At 41.4% G+C, this 20,794-nt stretch overlaps 1 protein-coding gene across 2 annotated transcripts in view; it reads left to right on the top strand.

Annotated features, from left to right (window-relative positions):
• CASTOR2 (cytosolic arginine sensor for mTORC1 subunit 2) overlaps positions 1-20,794 on the top strand; it is a 100,665-nt gene that overhangs the window by 31,742 nt on the left and 48,129 nt on the right. For both annotated transcript variants that reach the window (XM_081313843.1, XM_081313844.1), the window contains exon 2: positions 3,049-3,119. In XM_081313843.1, the coding sequence (XP_081169969.1) occupies positions 3,049-3,119 (71 nt within the window). The remainder of the gene's footprint in view (positions 1-3,048; positions 3,120-20,794) is intronic.

Here is a 20,794-nt window from a genome sequence, read left to right as displayed (position 1 = left end):
ATGTTTTTAATGGGGAGCGGTGTAGAAAGAAAATAAAGAGCTAAGGAGCATACAGAGTAAAGAAATGCAGAAAATCACCTAGGAGAGATCAACACTTTAGGATCATGCTGGCACAATAGCATCTGTCTAATTCAAGATTTTCATGAGGTCTTTCCCCGCTCATCATCTTGGTGATATTTTGTTTTTGTTATGTCTGCCTGCTTTTATGACAGTTCTGTGGCCCAAAAGTGACTTCTGGCTGAACCTTGTAAAATGAGTTTCTGTGTCTTGCAGGCGCAGTTGGGAAATTCTTAATCAGAAAAGCAAAAGGAAGCTTTGGCTCAGTGTTTGCCATTATTGCAGAGGAAGGGAAGCAGTTGTGTATGGTGAGGGCAGATGTAGCCAGATGTGGGAGCATTTTCTTTAATGGGGTGGTTGGGAATGATTCACCAGTAGTTCAGAGTTCGTTTGAGCTAGTGAGTTCTGGAAAGTTCATCAAGTTAGTCGCCACTTCTAAAAAATAAAAGCTTGCGGGTTCAAGGACAGTAGACATTACCTTCATATGAGGAGCAGATTGGCTTTTATCCCAATTTTGCTTTTTCAAAAGGCGACTGGATTTTTTTTCCCCTTTTGCTTGAAGACATTTCACTTCTCACCCAAGAAGCTTCTTCAGTTCTGACTGAATGGGGGAGAATGGAAGGATTTATATTCCTTGCAGTCATCTGGTTGTTAGCACTCTTTCTGAGACTTGTTGAGGCCACTTGGAGGTTCATCTGTGTCCTCAAGGTCACTTGAATAGTGCAAATGGGTATGGGTGTGGAACCTCCTTGGAACCGCTGAAAGGATTGTGTTGTAAACAGGAGATAGGTGGAGTCTTATCCCTCTTCCTCTATTGAGAAAGGGCTGTTCAGTCTTAATGCAGATGGCCTCTTTGGCCCCTCTTTCAAACCAGCAGTCCTGTCTCTCCAGAATGTGGACTTTGCTGTCTTCAAAAGAGTGATCTTTGTCTTTCAAATGCAGACAGACTGACGAATCTAGTCCTGATGGGTTTGTTCTCTTATCTTATGCCACGCATTTGTGAAGTGGTTGTTTTGTTACTCCAGTGTACAGATCTGCACATGTCTCACTGCATGTTATCAATTCCTGAGCATGTGTAGAGTTCTGCAATCAATTCCCAAGAACGGCAACCCACGGAACAAGCTGATGTTTAAATATGTAGAAGAATAGGGTCACCTTCACATAAATCTTTTAGAGACATGGTCATGGTATCAAGTTCTTGCTAGGCCTGTAAATGGAATGGATTTTCAACTGCATTATTTTAGAAAGTTCATGGGTGGAAACCAGGACACCTTTGGCTATGGGAGGTCACCTAGTGATGGGGTCAGTCTTGTATCTTTCAATCCACCTACCTCACAGGTATGTTGTAGGGAATTATTGCAAGCAGGTGCCCTGTGTCTACTACTTTGAGTTTTTAATGGAAAATAGCCCTCCATTTAAAAGGTGGAATTTTAAAAATCAAATAAGAGCAGTTTGCTTCTGATTTAAAAGTAGGCCTTGACTTACGACCACAGTTAGGACCACAATTTCCATTGTTAAAGAAGGCTAATATTAGTCCCTTTTTTTGCCATGGTTGTTAAATGAAGTACTGCACTTGTTAAGTGAATAAGGTGGTCATTAAGCAACTCTGGCTTCCTCCATTGATTTGCTTGTCAGATGCCAGCTGGGAAGGTCATAGATGGTGATCAGTTGAGCCCAGGATATTGCATTCATTGTAAATACGTGCCAGTTGTCAAGGGCCCAAATTTTGATCATGTGATGAGGTGCTGTAATGGTTGTAAGTGTGAGGACCAATCATAGAATTACTTTTTTCAGTTCCATTTTAACTATGAATGGTTGCTAAACGAAGGTCGTAAGTCAAGAACTACCGGTATTAATGAAGTCACTTCTGAGTCAAACTAAACTTCTGGTGACTTACATGAACATATTCTCAGCATAATAGAAGAAATTTGCTGTTTACTTTTTCTTGTTTTGTTTCTTTTTACTCTCCAGTCTGTCCTATGGCCCTGGGATTTTCTGATGGTATCTCATCCAATATCAACCAAGCCTGATACATTTTAAGATTAGCCAAATTTCAGCAAGATTCTGTGTTTTATCTGAATTACCGTATTGCTAATTTTACGCAAATCTGAGCTTGCATCCTGTTTCTCCATCCTGCTTCAGCAATGCCATAATGAGTAAACTAGCTGAAATATGTATGCTTAAATGTGTTCTTAAATAGCAATAGCACTTAGACATCTACCACTTCATAGTACTTCTAAGTGGTTTACAAAGTCAGTCTATTGCCCCCAACAGTCTGGGTCCTCATTTTACCAACCTCAGAAGGGTGGAAGCCTGAGTCAACCTTGAGCCCATCAGGATCGAACCCCAGGCTGTGGGCTGAGTTAGCCAGCAATACCGCGTTCTAACCACTGCGCCACCACAGTCTTATAAAGGTGCAATTGTAAGAAAATAATCTGTTGCAGAGTCACTTTATAGGTAACTTGATTCTTCTCCATGGAAGCAGGCAATAGCAAACCACTTCTGAAATGTTGCCAAAAAAATGCAGGGAACTAGTCCAGGCATTCGCCAGCAGTGACAACTGACTCAAAGGCACACACATGCAAAGCCGTTGCAGCCTCATACAAGCTTAGTCAGGTCTGTATCTCAAATTCCTTCTGGGAATTTACTCTCAAATAAATGTCCATCATAGGAAGGCACAGGCATAGGTCATCTATAAGAAGAAAGGTCTCACTGAGATCTATTGGATGAAAGCCAGCTTGGTGATTTGGGGCCAGTTACTCCTCTCAGCCCAAACCACCTCACAGGGTTGTTGTTGTTGTAGGGAAAATGGAGGAGGAAGGAGCATTATGTATGTTCAACCACCTTTGGTTATTTATACAAAAATAAAGAAGGGATAAATATCTAATACATTCATTTAGAAAGTGTGGTTTCTAAATTAAGTATGCGTTAATCTTGACGGTTGACTGGGAGCTAAACACGTTTTTTCTCCTGCTTCTCTCTCTCTTCCAGGTGCAAATTTTTCAGCCTGACTGAGACACCTGAAGACTACACAGTCATTGTGGATGAAGAAGGATTCTTAGGTGAGCTATCGCATCCCCGTTTCATTTATTTTGTTAGCCAGCCCAGAAGATTATAGTGTTATTTATATTATTAGGCTAAAACATATTAAGAATGGTTGCTGGATTTGGGTATGTCTAGTTTAATGAAGAGAAGGGTGAGGGGGGACATGATAGCAGTGTTCCAATATCTCAGGGGCTGCCACAAAGAAGAGGGAGTCAAGCTATTCTCCAAAGCGCCTGAAGGCAGGACAAGAAGCAACGGATGGAAACTAGTCAAGGAGAGAAGCAACCTAGAACTAAGGAGAAACTTCCTGACAGTGAGAACAATTAACCAGTGGAACAACCTGCCTCCAGAAGTGGTGAATGCTCAACTAAAAAACACTGGAGGTTTTAAAGAAGAGATTGGACAACCATTTGTCTGAAATGGTAGAGGGTTTCTTAAGCAGGGGGGGGGGGGTTGGACTAGAAAGTCCCTTCCAACTCTGTTATTCTGTTATTGTGTTCTGTTATTCTATATTCCATCTTCACCTCAACCAATTTCCTTCAGTAGGTTTAACTGCCTTTTCAGTCCCAGCCAACATGATCAATGGTCAAGTGCAACAGGAATACATAGGAAGAGCATACCCATTTGAGCTCATTCCCCAAATGTGAATCATTTCAGTAACCAAGATATTAATGCAACAGTGGGTGATTTAGGAAAACTCTATAAACATTTTCAGAACTGTAGTATGAAAAATCATTAAGATAGCTCTTCAAGGAAGATCCCTCCCCCCAAAAATTCAGCCCAATAAGGTTATGCCATCCTTATTTGACAGCATGCTGATGGACAGTGAGAGAGGATGGAATATAGGCAGTTCTCAATTGGGACCTCTGTTGCTAAGCAATGCACTTCTGAAGTGAGCCATGTCTGATTTTACAACCTTTCTGACATGGACATTAATCAGATCATGGTCATTAAGTGAATCCAACTTCCCCATTGATTTTGCTTGTCAGAAGCCATCTAGGAAGGTCACAAATGGCAATCATGTAACCCAGGATCCTGCAGTTGACATAGATACATGCCAGTTGCTAAGTGCCCAAATTGTTACGTGACCACAAGGATTCTGCAACTGTCACAAGGACAAGGACTGACCATGAGTAAGTTTTTTCAGCACTGTTGTAATTTCAAATGATTGTTAAACGAATGGTCATAAATCAAGGACTACCTGTATAGTATTTTGGAGAAGGGCAAGGTAAGTTGGCTGGATAAACAGCACAGCATTTTGCTTCAAATCCCACTTATCATGTCTGTCCTAGTTGGGCTCAGACAGATCTAAGCATCTTCATTAGAGGGACTCATACTTGTCAAGAATGCTGCTTCACTAATTAGATGGATATGACATCCTGTTTGTGATGTTGGGCTCTAAGGAACAGATGCGATTGTTACTACTTACCAAGTTTCAAGTTTCAAGTTTTATTTAATTTGTATACCGCCCTTCTCCTTGGTAGGGACTCAGGGCGGTTCACAGGGCATATATAAAAAAGACAATACAAAAATTAAAAAAAAGATTAAACCCATGCCCAGTTAAAAACAGTAATACAAATCTAAAACGACAAATTAAAACCCATAATCCCCCGTCAGGCCAGACCTCCAACCTCCTTGCTGATGGACACCACAACCAGAGTGGCTTCCTAGACTTTCCAGTCTTGAGGAATTTCAACCTATCTTCTCTGGGCATGGAATCAGAAGTAGTTTGGGAGTTCAAGCCCATTGTGGGAACTATGAAACTAACTCAGGTCAACAAGGACTCCACACACATCAGATCTGGTTTTAATTTTAGTGTGATCTGGAATTTGTGGGGCGAAGGTACTATTATTTGCTTATCAAGTTCAGATTCTTCTTAGCCTTAGACTTTTCTGTGGCTGTCCCCCACCTTGGAAGGACCTGTTTAATCATCTTCCCAAGAACCTGATGGATCTAGCTGGGATTCAGAGTGAGCTTGTGGCTGTCTCTGAGGTCCTAGTCTATAATTCAGTTTAGGCTTTGGTTGCTTGAAACGAATGGGTGACAATGATTTCAGTTGGATTGTCCCATGGGTCCCATTCAGGGGAGTCTTGTCATTTTTAGACAAGCTCTAGGAGATGAAACAGCTGAAACAGTCCTTAGAGCTCTACCGGCAGAAAAAGGAAGAGTGAACTCAACCATAGAGAACAATCTTTGTTGAGGGTTTTTGATTGATTATATGCCATCAAGTCAATCACACAGATAGATTTTCTCCAAGGCAATCTGGTTTCATCCTCATCCTTCACATCTTCCAACAGTACATTCATCAACACTATAATACAGTCTATTCACCTTGCTGCTGGTTGTTCCTTTCTTCCATTTCCTTCCATTTTTGTAAGCATTACAGATTTCTCAAGAGAGCTGGCTCTGCACACAATGTACCCAAAATATGATATTTTGAGCCAGGTCATTTGTACCTTGACTAAGAACTCTGGATTGATTTGTTCTATGATATATTTTTTTGTTTTTGTTGCTAGGATAATCATTAGGTGGTAACAAAAAGTTCATTTATTATTAGGTTGAGATACTTAGACTGGATTTGGCATTTTTACTGATCTATCGAATCCTTCCCAAAAAAGCAGGGATAGGCAGATGATGTCTGAAGATGTTAAAGATATCGTGGCATGATGTAAACTATTTCAAGTAAAGCTGCCTTTTGATTAGGGTTTTGTCAGTGCCAGTGATGTTCAAGTAGCGCTCTAGATGTTTGGGGCTGCCCATTAATATTGGTACTATCTTTGCTTTCTTTTGTGACAGTCGTTCTCTTTCTGTATATGGGTCTTTGAATTTTGTTAGATTCTCCAGTTCTTTCTCTCTTATTCTGCTCTTTCCAAGTTCTGCCACGTCTACTATCCAGACTTTATTGTCTTTCTTATCTACAGTTGTTAAGTCCGGGTTGTTATGTGGCAGGTGCTTATCTGTTTGACTCTAAAGTCCTAGAGCACTTCAGCTTCTTCGTTTTGATCGCTTTCTCTATTTTGTGGTACCACCAGTTGTTGCTTGCAGGTATTTGTTGCAGATATTCCATTGTTGTTATTTTGTCATGCTGTTGTCTATAGTCAGTCTGTGTGATTTTCTTGCAGCAACTACCTAAGTGGTCCACTTTTCTTCAGCTTATTTGCATATATATTTTTTTGGTATTTCTGTATTTTATTTTGTATTTATTCAGTCTCTTCCCTGCCACTTAGTGAACATCCAAATGAAAGGTCAGAACAGACTACTCACAATAGAGTGGATCAATATGATTTGCTTATTTGTGGGTCAGTGTATTGCAAAGATGCAGTGTGTGCAATTAATTTAGGGTCTGGGGAGAATGTTATGCAAATAAAGCTTGTAGCAGAGCTTCGCAAAACCTGATCAAAAGAAACCAAGAATTACTTTGCACATAAATAAAATATGGCTGGGCACGGGTTCACATATTGCTCTAAACCAATGATTTTGGTTTGCTATGCCATGTGAACTTTGCACTTGTAAACCATAGCTCAGAGCTTAACCTGTTGCCCAGCTCTAACTGTGTGAAATATAATAACATAATTATAGTATTTCTGTTATTATTATGGTACTATATATGATATTAAGGGACGCGGTGGCTCAGTGGGTTAGGACGCTGAGCTTGTTGATCAGATGGTCGGCAGTTTGGCGGGTCGAATCCCGAGTGCCGCGTAACAGAGTGAGCGCCTGTTACTCGTCCCAGCTTCTGCCAACCTAGCAGTTCGAAAGCACGTAAAAATGCAAGTAGAAAAATAGGGACCACTACGGTGGGAACAGCGTTCCATGCGCCTCTGGCGTCTAGTCATGCTGGCCACATGACCACGGAGTCGTCCTCGGACAAGCGCTGGCTCTTCGGCTTTGAAACGGAGATGAGCACCGGCCCCTAGAGTCGGAAACGACTAGCACGCATGTGCGGGGGAACCTTTACCTTTACCTTTATATATGATATTACCATGATAGCATTACTCAGGACATCAATATTCTAAAGATGTTATCTTTAAACCTTCTATTTCAAAATTATCCATGGTGTGTTCTTTTGAAGGAGGTCTGCCATATTATGTGACAATTAATGAAATAGAAGTAGCCGAGAAGAAAGATGTAGATTACTGTTTCTCAGCCTTGGCAAGTTTAAGATGGGTGGACTTCAGCTCCCAGAATTCCCCAGCCAGCAATGTATCAACCAATATATCACCATATAGTATCACTCATCTTAAACTTGCCAAGGTTGAGAAACACTGATATAGCTCATTAAGCCTTTCCCCTTATAAGTGACAAAATTAGGAGACCTTTAAGGATGAAGGCTAGAAACTTAGAAATCTAGAGACAAACTCTTCTTCTAATAATATCTTTTTGTGTATAGTCAGAGAAAAAGCATCATGTACTGGAGCATATGAAATAGATAGCTACTATTGTTTCTGATTAGAATCAAGCTACATTTAGCAAAAGAGAGGAAATAGATTTTTTTTTCTTTTCTATTTATGAATGTCAGGGAGAAATTATGTGGAAAATTCTTTAAACTAATGGTCTGAGAAATGCTCTACTAAAGCTGTTTTCTACCCCTCTTCTAATTGCATCTTAAACATTAATAGCCTCAGCAGCCAGAAAGTCGCCCTCACGCAAGTGTCACACTTCGCTTGGAGCAATTTATTTCCTGAGATAATGAACTGGATCAGGAGAAGTTGGAGGAGGAAGAGGAGGTGGTACTGATCAGTTGGCCGTCCTATGGAAATGAATCTGCTGAGCTTATAAGGAAATACATGGAAACGTTAGAGAAAACATTCTTGTCTTAACTTCAAATGAGGCTGGATTTGCTTCAACACATCTATGTGTTCATCCTTTTTGATACTTCTTTGCTCTCTTCCAAGTATGGTCTTATCCACTAGTGATTCAATAGATGACAGAAACCTGTGGAGGTCATGGTTTTCCCAAAGGTGCTTTTTCAAAAGGTGTTTTTCCTTGAAGTCGTTTTACTTCTCATCCAAGATGCTTCTTCAGTTCTGAAGCTTCTTGGATGAGAAATGAAAGTTCTTCAAGGAAAAACAAAGAAAGTCCAGTTGCCTTTTGAAAAAGCATCTTTGGGCCAATAGATGACAGTTCCAAGTCAGCCTGGGCTGTTCTGGAAAGCTAAGCAGGGTCCATTTTGTTAGATTCAGGACCATCAAGTATTCCAGAACTGGAGACTGAAATAGTGGCTAAAATTTCACAGAAGAAGACAGTGGCAAACCACTACCATACTGTTGCCAAGAAAAGTACATGAAAATATCCCTGAAGACATTAAGAGTTACATTCAGTTCCAAGGGGATGTTACTACTTTATCATTTAATTTTCAGCCGAGAGTCAAAAGGCTTAAATGTACCTCATCCCACTGCATTTCCCACCTCTCTGTTCTTCATCAAAAGAATACGGAACAGTGGGGAAGGAGTTGGAAGCAGAAGTTGAACTTTAAAAGAAGCAAAATAGAGTATTTATGTTTTCAAACTTATTGTGGATGCCCAAGAAAGCAACAAATGGATCATAGAAGAAATCAAGCCAGAATTTTTATTTGAGCCACAAATGACTAAACTCAGATTATTATATTTTGGACACATTATACAAAAACCCAGCTTTCTTGATAATTCCTCAATGCTGTGAAAAGTGGAAGGAAAGAGGAAAAAAAGAACAACTAGCAGCAAGATGGATACACTAAATTTACCCTGGCAATGGGCGTGCACCACTGGAAGATCTGAAAGATCTCCTGGAGAAAGCCTATCTATGTGGTTGCTAAGAGTGGACACCAACTTGATGGGTCAATCAACAAATCAATGGTGGCTTTCATCACGTTTTATGATGAAGGCCATAGATTAGATTAGCTTTACCCATCCAAGCATTCTCTAAGTTTGTTGGAATTCCAGTTCCAAGGATTCTCAGCTATTGCAGTCTTAACACACCGATAGCATACCAGATTAGTGAAGGTTAAATTAAGTCCTATGTACTTTCTATTGCAGAATCTTAGACTTAAACAAAAAAAGAATCTACTTAGATTCATGAAAAGTATTTGCTAGATCAAAGCAAAATAGCTGTAATTATTATTTTTAATTAAAACATTGTTACCCATCAGTTAAAAATGGGGGGGAAAACATATATTTTGCAAGTCCCTGCAGTTTCCTTGGCAGGATTTTTTCAAATGTGGCTTGCCCTTGTCCTTGAGAGAAAGAGGGAGAGAGGGAAAGAGGGGGAGAGAGAGAGAGAGAAGGAAAGGAAAGGAAAGGGAAAGAAAAAGAAAAGAAAGAAAGAGAAAGAAAGAAAAAGAAAGAAAGAAAGAGAAAGAAAAGAAAGAAAGAAAGAGAAAGAAAGAAAGAAAGAAAGAAAGAAAGAAAGAAAGAAAGAAAGAAAGAAAGAAAGAAAGAAAGAAAGAAAGAAAGAAAGAAAGAAAGAAAGAAAGAAAGAAAGAAAGAAGAACTGGAACAAGGTCACCCAGCTTCCTTCAAGCCTAAAATAGGAATAAAACTTCTGGTCACCCATTTCTAGCCTGGAGCCTTAACCACTACACCACAGTGGCTCTAGACATTCATTAGTCAGAAAAAAATAAGTGGTTTTTCATGGGGGTTTGTAATAAACAACCTGTTTGCCAGATTTGAGAGCGCAAGCAGTTCTAGAATAGGAGTTGTGAGGAACTGTTTTAATGGATGTTCCTCTTTCTTATGGAATATTGGAAGCTGTAGTTCTACAAGTACAGATAGTACTTGACTTATGACCACAATTGAGGCCCAAATTTCTGTTGCTAAGCGAGACCGTTATTTTACAACCTTTCTTGCCACAGTTATTAAGTAAATCACCATGGTTGTTAAGTGAATCTGGCTTCCCCGTTGACTTTGTTTGTCAGAAGGTCACAAAGGTGATCACAGGATCCCGGGACACTGCAACCGTCGTAAATATGAGTCAGTTGCCAAGGGTTTGAATTTTGATCACATGACCATGGTGATGCTGCAGCGGTCGTAAGTGTGAAAAATGGTCATGTCACTTTTTCAGTGCCATTGTATGGCCAAGTGGTCACTAAATGAACTGTTGTACGTTGAGGACTACCTGTATATCTTCTCCTAAAAACTTGTCAAATATCACAGGTTTGCATTTGCTAAACTACCATAGAGATGCAAAACTGGAAATGGGGGGGGGCAAAGAATAAAGTGGACAGGTGTGCGAAGTGAGGGAATCTGGGAGTTGCAGAAAACAATTTGGGACAGTAGGTTGTCAATTCTGTATGCAGATGATTTTCCTCTATAAAGACTACAATTAAGTTTCCCATTCACCCATTGTCCAGTCCCAGAGCTGTATAACTATGGCAGAGATGCTGTGGGAATGTCTCCTCCATGCATGTTGAGGACCATGTGGACAAGTTCTCCCCCCCCCCCACAGAAACATAAATATTTTTCCTCTATGGTTGGAAAATCTTGAGCCCGAGTACAGGTAGTTCTTGACTTACAACAGTTCATTTCGTAACCATTCAAAGTTGCACGGACTAGAGTGACTTATGACTGTTTTTCACACTTCCGACCGTTGCAGCATCCCCATGGTCATGTGATCAAAATTCAGATGCTTGGCAACTGACTCATATTTATGACGGTTGCAGTGTCCCAGGGTCATGTGATCACCTTTTGCGACCTTCTAACAAGCAGAGTCAATGGGAAAGCCAGATTCATTTAACAACCGTGTGACTAACAATTGCAGTAATTTACTTAACTACAGTGGCAAGAAAAGTTGTTGTAAGTCAAGGACTACCTGTATTGAGGAGTTTCTGATGCTTAGTGTCCTTTTTTAACAACACATGTTTCTCACGGAGCTGGGAATTCATGGTTAATCATTCAGAAATTTCACGGTTTGCAAAGGAGTGTCTGATGAATAGCATGTCTTTGTAATCTCCATGCCTTCCAGGTGGTAAGTTCTTTTTTTAAAGTCAATTATATATATTAACTATTGAGGCACCATAAAATCCTGCTGAAGAATTTGCTCAGAGCAATAAAAATTGAGGCATGCTGGATCTGCTACCTTGATAAGTTTTTTCTTGGCTTTGACTCAACTTGCCCTATGCCAGGAGCTGTGGGGAGCCTGCAGCTCATTTTTAAGCTTTTTTCCCAAGAACCTTGTCTACTAAAGTAGGAGGTATCCACTTTCCTCTGGCTCAGATTTAGAAGGACCTTTGTAAAACACTGGGTAAAATAAGAAAGGCAGGACAAAGATGCGATGGAAGACAAAAACTAAATTTGATTTATTTTAAGTGAAATGGAGTTAATGTAATAAATAGGTTCATTTTCCAAGCATTTATAGTAATACATTCCACTTGTGTCACTTTAAGACGACAATTTGGAAGCAATTTTTAGAAGAGACAGATCCAAATTTTACTAGGGAAGGATACTATTCTGTACTGGCCCCTTCTTACGGCATGCTGCTCAAATAAATTCAGATGTATGTGAGGAAAGGAGTGTTTTTGTATTTACAGGTAATCCCCAACTTACAACCATTCATTCATTTCAGGATCATTTGAACTTACAAAGGGAATGAAAAAGTGACTTATGACCATTTTTCACACTTACGACCTTTGCAGCATCCCCATGGTCACATGATCAAAATTCAGACACTTGACAACTGACTCATATTTAGGACAGTTGCAGTGTCCTGGGGCCATGTGATTGACATTTGCCTTTTTCTGACGAGCAAAGTCAATGGGGAAACCAGATTCACTTAACAACCGTGTTACTAACTTAACAGCTGCAGTGATTCACTTAACAACTGTGGCAAGAAAGTTTGAAAAATGTGGGGGGAAATCACTTAACAAATGTCTCACTTAGCAACAGAAACTTTGGGCTCAATTGTGATCATAAGTCAAAGATTACTTGTAGCTGTCCAAAATAGCAATTGACACAAATTTGTGCTGGGGTATGATTGTGATAGCAACTGGCTCATTGTCTGTGTTTGGTCATGAATTTTGTTGTGTAGATTAGTCCTGTCCTGATGTGATCCAGTTAAGCTTATAAGAAAACGGCTTATATTTTGAAGCGATGAAAAGTCGCGCTTGTTTATAAAGTAGATGGAGGTCCCAAAGCCCAAGGAATTATAATGCAAGATGAAAACGTATTTTTCCTCCTTCTTCTTGCTTCCCTCATGTCCACAAACACTAGTGCTCAGGGCCAGCGACCTTTCAGGTGTCCTTAATATGCAGAAATCACATTTGGTGCAGAATATAATTATTTTTCTCAGGTCTTCTGTTTAAATTGACACCTCCAACCTGAAAATAAAATTGGGATGGGGAATGAACCCACCCATTTTCTTCTGCGGTGACTGATTCGTTTTCAGAAAGACATGTTTACTATGGCTACAAAGAGAAATCCTAAAGATAACTAGAACTTTTGTGGGAAATTGGATTGGTATAGCTTTGTCATCTTTTAAACATGGTTTCCTGGGTTTTCTTACAATCTAGAATTAGTTATTAATTTCTCTAATTAGATACCCAATTGCAATATTCTGAGCAATCTAATACCAGTTAAACTTCAAGCTTCCAATAAATATACTATAATTATGAATACTGCAATAGAGAAATCACACCATCTCCAAGGGGGAAATGCTTCAAAATAAAACACAGGCTTGTTCTGCTTTGAAGTTCCACATTCATTTCACTCTCCAGGTCAGACCAAATGAGAATGGGAGATGAGCGATAATGGAATAATTCTTTGAAAGCTGACCCTGAGGAAGTTTTGTTCTTGGTTATAACTAGATCAAATTAATTATGAATCACACGTTCTCATTTTGCACTGTGCTTGAGCTTTGCCATTTCCAAAAACACATCATCGATCGTCTCACAAAATGGCAACTAGCTTGTTCACAAGATGGCTGCACAGCCAGTCATGAGAAATCCATGTTTTGTGCTAGTATGGTATGATGAATAATGTTCAGGGTTCAGTCCATTGTCAGCCGTGAAGCTCGGTGGATAATTCTGCTTGGCACTTTGTCTCAATCCATCCTATATAACAGGAGGTGTATCCCATGTGCTCCTCATAAAGCTCCTACCTAGACTGAATATTAATGTAAGACAGGGGTACTCCTTGACTTAACCATCATTCATTTAGCAACTGTTCAGAGTTACAATGGCAGTGAAAAAATTGAGTTATGACCAGTCCTCGCACTTATGACTCTCTCAGCATCCCTACAATCAAGTGATCAAAATTTGAGCCCTTGGTTGTAGCATCCCAGAGGTCATGTGATCACCATTTTCAGCCTTTCCAGCTGGCTTCTGACAAGCAAATTCAATGGGGGAATCCAAATTTGCTTAACGACCATGGGGCTCACTAAATAAATGCAGTGATTCACTTAACAATCATGGCAAAAAGGGTCATAAAATGGGGTGCAACTCACTTAACAGCCACCTTGCTTAGCCTCAGAAATTCTGGTCCCCACTGCGGTCTACCTGCATATCTACTGGGTTAATTCTTATTTAATTATTATCTCACCAATTCCATCTAATACCCAGGATCATGTTTAATCATCCCAGTTTTTTATTTTATTTTTTAAAAAAGAGGAAACTAGTGGAGTTCCAAAGCTAGCTTATAGACTCTCAACAAATTCATTTTCTCTTTGCAGGGCTCAAAAGCATCCATGCATTCTTGTTCTAAAAGCTCCTGCTGCTTTGCAGCGTATCAGATTCCCATTTAATTTCACTGTTAATTTAAGATTAAAAAAAATAATAAAGTCAGGGGCAACAGAGAAGCGGATGGCAGCCCGGGGAGACATTTAGAATCACATTGGCATGCAGGGGGGCACCATGACCTTTGGGAATCTTTCAGGGATCAAGACCAAATTTAAAACTGTATAACACACAAGGATGGATGTTGATAGGTTCTTTTATTTTTAGTAGCAATCCGGAGCAGAGGGAGGCTCTTTTTCCTGGAACCAAGTTAGCCAAGAAAGACAAAGATGTTTTATGCTGCTATATAACAAGTTGCAAGCTTGCTCTCTCTTGGGTCTTCCTAAAGTGCCTTCCTAAAGGTAACATCCTCTACCTAGGAGCAAACTGCAGCTCTTGCAGTATCTGCTTCAATTTCTTTACTCCTGCAGAAACAGGCCACTGTGAAATATATAGGCTTCCTTGTTGCTCCTTTTTACACTGCATCATTTATTTCCGTAATCAAAATTTTAGTCAACTATATAATTCTTAACAAGGAACTCTCACGAGTACCCCAGCATGTGGGAATGACCTTGGGGGACAGGAGGAAGAGCTACAGACTAGACTGGTCTCTGGACAAGTGGCAGCTGAGTTTGCAGAATGAATGGGAGCAAAGCAAACATCTCAGAAGGAACCTATCATGTTGTGTAAAGGGCCATCTGTGTCAAAATTGAACAGCCCTCTCTCAACAGAGGGGAAGGGATACGACATCATTTATCTCCAGTCCTACAACACAGTCCTTTCAGCAAGGCTCCACACCCATTTGCACTACTCAGGTGACCCTGATGACACAGACAAATTTGCCACTATTGGAAACACAAATAAATCTCCAGGTGGTCACAACAACTCTCTAAAAGAATGCAAATGACCAGCTGTTTGCAAGGAGTATAAATCCTTCCATTTCCCCACCATCTAGTCAAAAGCTGAAGAAGCTTCTTGGATGAGAAGCGAAACGTCTTCAAAGAAAAACAAGAAAATCCAGTTGCCTCGTGAAAAAGCATCTTTGGGACAAAAGTGGGAGGCACAGGGGAGATGTACTTGCAAGATTCTGTTAATATAACCTTACTAAGAGCTACTACTTCTAGGTATGTTTTTGTCTGAGCTACATTTGCAAGGCTGACAGAACACTCCTGGTGGAAGGGCACAGGTTGTCTATTGCTGATACTGCAAGGTCAACCCTATTTCCAAGTTAGTAGAATCCTCAAAGCTTGAAAAGTATGGCAATCTACTTTCCTCCCATTGCTGAAGGATGCTACCCTCATATGGAAGGGATTGGGAGCAGAGACAGGGATCATTCATTAAATGTTTATACCATTTGAACCAAACGATGATAGAACTGAATACAAGCAAGGAGCAAGGTCCTGGTCCAAGGACACGAGGAGTGGGAAATCCAGATTCTCAGAAATATATGTTCTTTGGAGGCAGCTATCTATTTGCTTCAATCAATCAGAATAGAGTTGGAAGGGACCTTGAAGGTCTTTTAGTCTAACCCCCTGTTCAAGCAGGATACCCTATACCATTTCAGACTGTCCAGCCACTTCTTAAAAACCTCCACTGATGGAGCACCCACAACTTCTGATGATAAGCTGTTCCACTGGTTAACTGTCCTCACTGTTAGGAAGTTTCTCCTTAATTCCAGGGTGCTTCTTTCCTTGATTAGTTTCCATCCATTGTTTCTTGTCCTGTCCTCTGGTGCTTTGGAAAATAAGTTGACCCCCTCCTCTTTGTGGCAACCTCTCAAATACTGGAATACTGCTATCATGTCCCGCCCTAGTCCTTCTTTCCTCTAGACTAGCCAAATCCAAATCCTGTAACTATTCTTCATATGTTTCAGTCTCCCAACCTTTAATCATCATGGTTGCTCTTCTTTGCACTTTTCCCAAAGTCTCAACATCTTTTTTGTGATGTGTTGACGAAAACTGGATGCAGTATTCCAGGTCTGGCCTTACTAAGCCTTTATAAAGAGGTACTAATACTTCACGTGATTTTGATTCTGTGCCTCTGTTTATACAACCAAGGACTGCATTAGCTTTTTTTGGCTGCTGCCACACACTTCTGACTCATGTTTAAGTGATCGTCCACTAGGACTCCAAGGTCTCACAATGACTGTTTTTGAGCCAGTTTCACCTAATCTGTACTTGTACTTTTGGTTTTTCCTGCCTAAGTGTAAAACTTTGCTTTTCTCCACATTACATTTCATTTTGATGGATAGGGCCTGTTGCTCAAGTCTGTAAGACAGAACCTTGTGGTACCCCACTGCTTACTTCCTTCCATGTAGATGTAGTATCATTAAGGATGACCCGTTGAGTACACTTTGTCAGTTACAAATTGATCTGGTGGTGATGCTGTCTATCCCCCATTTTCCTAGCTTGTGGTCTAGTAGGTTGTGGTCTACTTTATCAAATGAGGGATCTGGGCTGAATTGCTGTCACCGCTACTTGTTCTGTGCCCTGCCAGGTTAGCTAGCCGCTCTAATTGATTACATCTAATTCTGCAGAAGTCAGAAATTGATTTGGGATGGAGTTGGGTGGCTTTTAAAGGTCATAATTAAAACAGTAATTCAGTCATCATCTGCTTTGGCATCCCAAGAACTGGAGAGTAATTGTTGTTAGACAGAGCTAGGAGAATCTCATCCCTCCCTCAACATCAGGGAATGTGTTCCCATAAGAAAGACATAAAGATAAGGCAGCTTTTAATTTTGTTTAAGTTTCTTGTCCCCTCTCTTTCATTGGAAAGACATCAAGAGTGGCATTCAATTGTTTACTAATTAACACCAATGACTACCATCATAAATATTAGCGTGGGAATCCACCCCCTTACTTCATATTCTTTAACGGGATTATTGCCATCATGGAAGATTTCCCAAAAGATCAATATTCCCATGGATTCTGTGGATGGATAGGAGGGAATACTCCTGCAACAAAGCTCTTATGAGTTACCAACCTCTCTCTGGTTTTTCCTCCATGACAACTGAGCACATAGAAAACCTTAATGAGTTTTCCAATGGAAATAGGCAATCAGCACCAGGTCTGATTTAGCATAAGGCTACCCTGTTTTCCATAAATGGGTACCAAGGCAATAAGGGTGCAGCAAACAGAAGAGCCAATCAATCATAGAGTTATAGAGCATTTCCTGCCACATTTCTAGGCAAATCTCAGTATTTATAGTACGCTACCAAAGATTGGACATCATTGATCACACTGATTTCCCAGTTTGGCTCTGCTTTGGTCAAGAAGACAACAGAGCCAGACAGTATCAGGGCAGTTAAAGTAATATTGAGACAATAAAGTTAAAGTCCTCATAAAACTTCATAAGCATCAGAGAAGAATCAATAAGATAGCCAGAAGGGTAAATGAAAAGAGCAGAGACATTGTTCAATTGATTTAAAAGCTATGGAGAATGGACAGGTTTTGCAACTCATGTCTGCTCATTTGGGAACAAATCCCATCCCCTCTGGTGGAGATTAAGCTGAGAAAAGATTGCAGTCGAAAATGGTACCTAAAAATCAGCATCGGTATCTGCTTCTACTGACATAGTGGTCATTGTCAAATTCAAGAATTTATAACAAGGCAACCTTCAAAATTATTCTCCCAAGGAAAAGCCTAGATAGATAGTGTTGTGTAGCCGGTTCTTTACAGGCAATAAGTGAGATGGAGGGTTGCAAACAGGAACATGCTTTATTGAAGTAAACAGGAACAGAACTGAAACAGTGGCTGCTGCGCAGCTACTTATACGGTTGGCCACTAGGTGGCGGCCAATAGGTTTAAAGGAACCCATTCCTGCCCCAAATCTACCAATGATCTTCTTGGAGACAAGTCTGGCTTAGTCAGTGACCATTACACAGACACACCATTGAGCAACCTTTAAGCAGTATTTAAACAGACACGTGAATCAGTACAAGTAAAAACCCCAATACATTACACCCTTCCCCTCTAGAATGTACACACATTATTTAATAACATAGTCTTGGAGATATTTCAGTGGTCTACGAGACCGTTCAGAATGCCTGGGGGTTCTGGGCGACTCCCGGTCTACCTGCTTGCCTGCCAGGCTGAGTAGACTCTTGGGTTCAAGTGAGTCAAATTGACTTGAGTTCCTTAGGCTGGCTATTCCTGGTCGGCCCAAGCCAAGGTCCAATGTGGTAGGTGGGTCAGCGGAGTTGGTGCACTGTTTGGGTTGTCCTTCCCCATCTGGAGACCCCATTTGCACTTCCGGACTGTGTCCATGTACGGCCACCTCCTCCTTGTAATGTCTGAAAGAGTCCTCAGAGCGTGTGAACTACTCTGTTAGACTGCTGGCTGCCGGCTCTTGTTACGGACCCTCTGGGGAGTCCTCGTTTAGTGACTGTTCAGCAAACTGCCATCGCAGCTGATCAATATGTTGGCGAACGACTCACCCCTCTTCTAGGACCATCTGGTAGGAGAGGGGTCCTGAGACCTTAACAATTTTAGCAGGCATCCACAAATTTCCAAGCCCGTAGTTCCGGGCCCACACCCCATCGCCCACTTGCAACCCCCTTGTGCCTTTGGGCGTGCGGTGTCTGCTGCTACTCGGTCAGAGTGCAACCTGTCCAGTTTCGTGATTAGTCTTCTTCCCCAGTGGAGCTCTGCTGGGCTTTTGCCCATTGCTGTGCATGGCGTAGTGTACTGGCATAGCAAGAAATCAACCAGCCTATGGTGACAATCCCCTGAAACAATACGTTTGAGTGACTCTTTCATCGTACGCACCATGCGTTCCGCCTGCCCATTAGTCGAGGGGTGAAAAGGAGCCAACGTTGCGTGCCCTATGAGGTTGGCGCTCAAAAAGGCCTGAAATTCAGACGATGTGAACTGGGCCCCGTTGTCCAAGATTAAGACGTTGGGCAGCCCATGTGTAGCAAAAAGCTAAGTACCTGGATGGTCCTAGCAGTAGTCATAGTGGGTATAGGAATTACTTCCAACCAGTGCTTTTTTTGTAAAAGAAAAAGGTGCCAGAACTCACACATGTCATACAACCCGCCTTGCCTACCCTACAAGGTTCCATCCAAAAAAGGTGCCGGTTCTTAGTGTTCTATGACAAAAAAAGCCCTGCTTCCAACCATTTAGAGTGGCTGTCGACCACTATCAAAAACAGCTGTCCCTGAAAGGGCCCAGCGAAGTCAATGTGAATCCTTGACCACGGTGTATGAGTCTCCTCCCATTAGTGGACAGGGGCCTGCGACATCTCTGGTCTGGACTGTTGACATGTGTAACACCCATGTACTTGGGCCTTGATAGCCTTATCCAATCCTGGCCACCAAAGGTAGCCCTGTGCCAGTGCCTTCATCCAGACGATACCCGGATGGCCCTCATGAAGAGACTGGAGCACTCTGTGCCTTAATGAACTGCAAACAATAACCCTGCTCCCCCATAGAATGCAACCTTTATGAGCTGAAAGCTCATGTCTGCGTGTGTAATAGCTCTGGAACTCTGGCCCCGGGCTATTTTCCAGCCATCCAGTGTGAACCCAGGACAGCAGCCTGCTTAAAATTTTGTCTGCGGTTGTTTCCGCAGCCACATCCCCAGCATGGAGGGGAAGTTCAGGCAAATCTTGAATTGACAAGATGTGAGCTGCTGGAGCCTTAGCAACCTGCTAAGGCCATCTGCATGGCCCATGTCTTTGCTGGGTTTGTGAACCTGCCTGTAGCTGTAGGCTGACATAAAAATGGACCACCTTAACATTCTGGAGGAAAGTATTTGAGGCGTCTGCCTGTCTAGCAAATAACCCTAGCAATGGTTTGTGGTCAGTGAAGACCATGAATTTTCGGCCGTACAAATAGTGGATTTTTTTAATCCAGGCCACGATGGCCAAAGCCTCTTTGTCAGTCTGAGCATAATTACGCTCAGCCGAGGACAATGTCCTTGAATAGTAAGCAATAGGGGACTGAGTCCCATCATCTGACAAATGGCTTAGTACAGCCCCAACCCCATAAGGGGATGTGTCACACGCAATACAAACTGGCAAGTTTTCATTAAAGTGCGTGAGCACTGAATTTGAGGACAGTAGTGCTTTTAGTGCCTTAAAACTGTTTTCCTGAACCTTGGTCCACTTCCATGGGGTGTTCTTGTCTAACAGCCTGTGTAACGGCTCTGCTACTGCGGCCTTGTTAGGAAAGAACGCATGACAAAAATTCAGGAGACCCAGGAATGCCTGTAGCTCTCCCTTAGATCTGGGGCTTGGTGCCAACTGACTTCCCTTCAGCTTGGATTCTGCAGGATGGATGCCTTCGATACAGAACCCCAGGAATTCTGTGGAAGGGACCCCAATTTTGCATTTTTCCTTCTTCAGCTTGAGTCCCGCTATGCGGTACTGCTGAAGGACAGCTTTGAGCTGCCTTGCCAGGACCTCAGTGGACTCTCTGGCAATGAGTACATTGTCAAAATAGGGGCAGACCCATTCCCATTCTCTTCTTTTAGTTAACTTGAAAACTCACTCCCGCCTCCTGCCCTTGCCACAGCCAGGAGAGCTTGTCAATATCCTGGGAAATGATTTATTGCTCCTGTTTTAGAAAAACCTCTGGAAGTTCATTCTGATAATTGCCCAGTCTTCTGAGGTCAGAGGCCACTAGAAAAGGTTTTGGGGAATGGATCATGAAGGAGTGATAAGCTTATTTGTCGAAGGCAGTCCTTTTCAATATCATTGGTTTTGAGATCTGTTAAGAGAATTACGGTTGCTGATGAAACCTTAGTTTAGTAATAATGTGGTTTTTATTTTTAGATCACCAACAATGAAGTAGCCACTTCTTGAAAATGGGTGTTTTCTACATTTGATTTGTGTTTAAAAATCTCAAGCATAGTTCTGGGCCAATTAAAAGTCCTCCAATTTGCATTGCGTCCCATGAGCATCTGGCGGGAACCTGTTCCTCCTGCTAAATCTCTTAAGTCAAAAACATGCCTGTCCTTTTGTGGTTAATTTTCACAGATTCCAAACCTGCTCACAGGGCAGAGTCAAGCT

The sequence above is a fragment of the Vipera berus genome, assembly GCF_964194415.1.
Source record: "Vipera berus genome assembly, chromosome: 1".
Taxonomy (NCBI): Eukaryota; Metazoa; Chordata; class Lepidosauria; order Squamata; family Viperidae; genus Vipera; species Vipera berus.
This window is presented reverse-complemented; position numbering and strand designations above follow the sequence as displayed.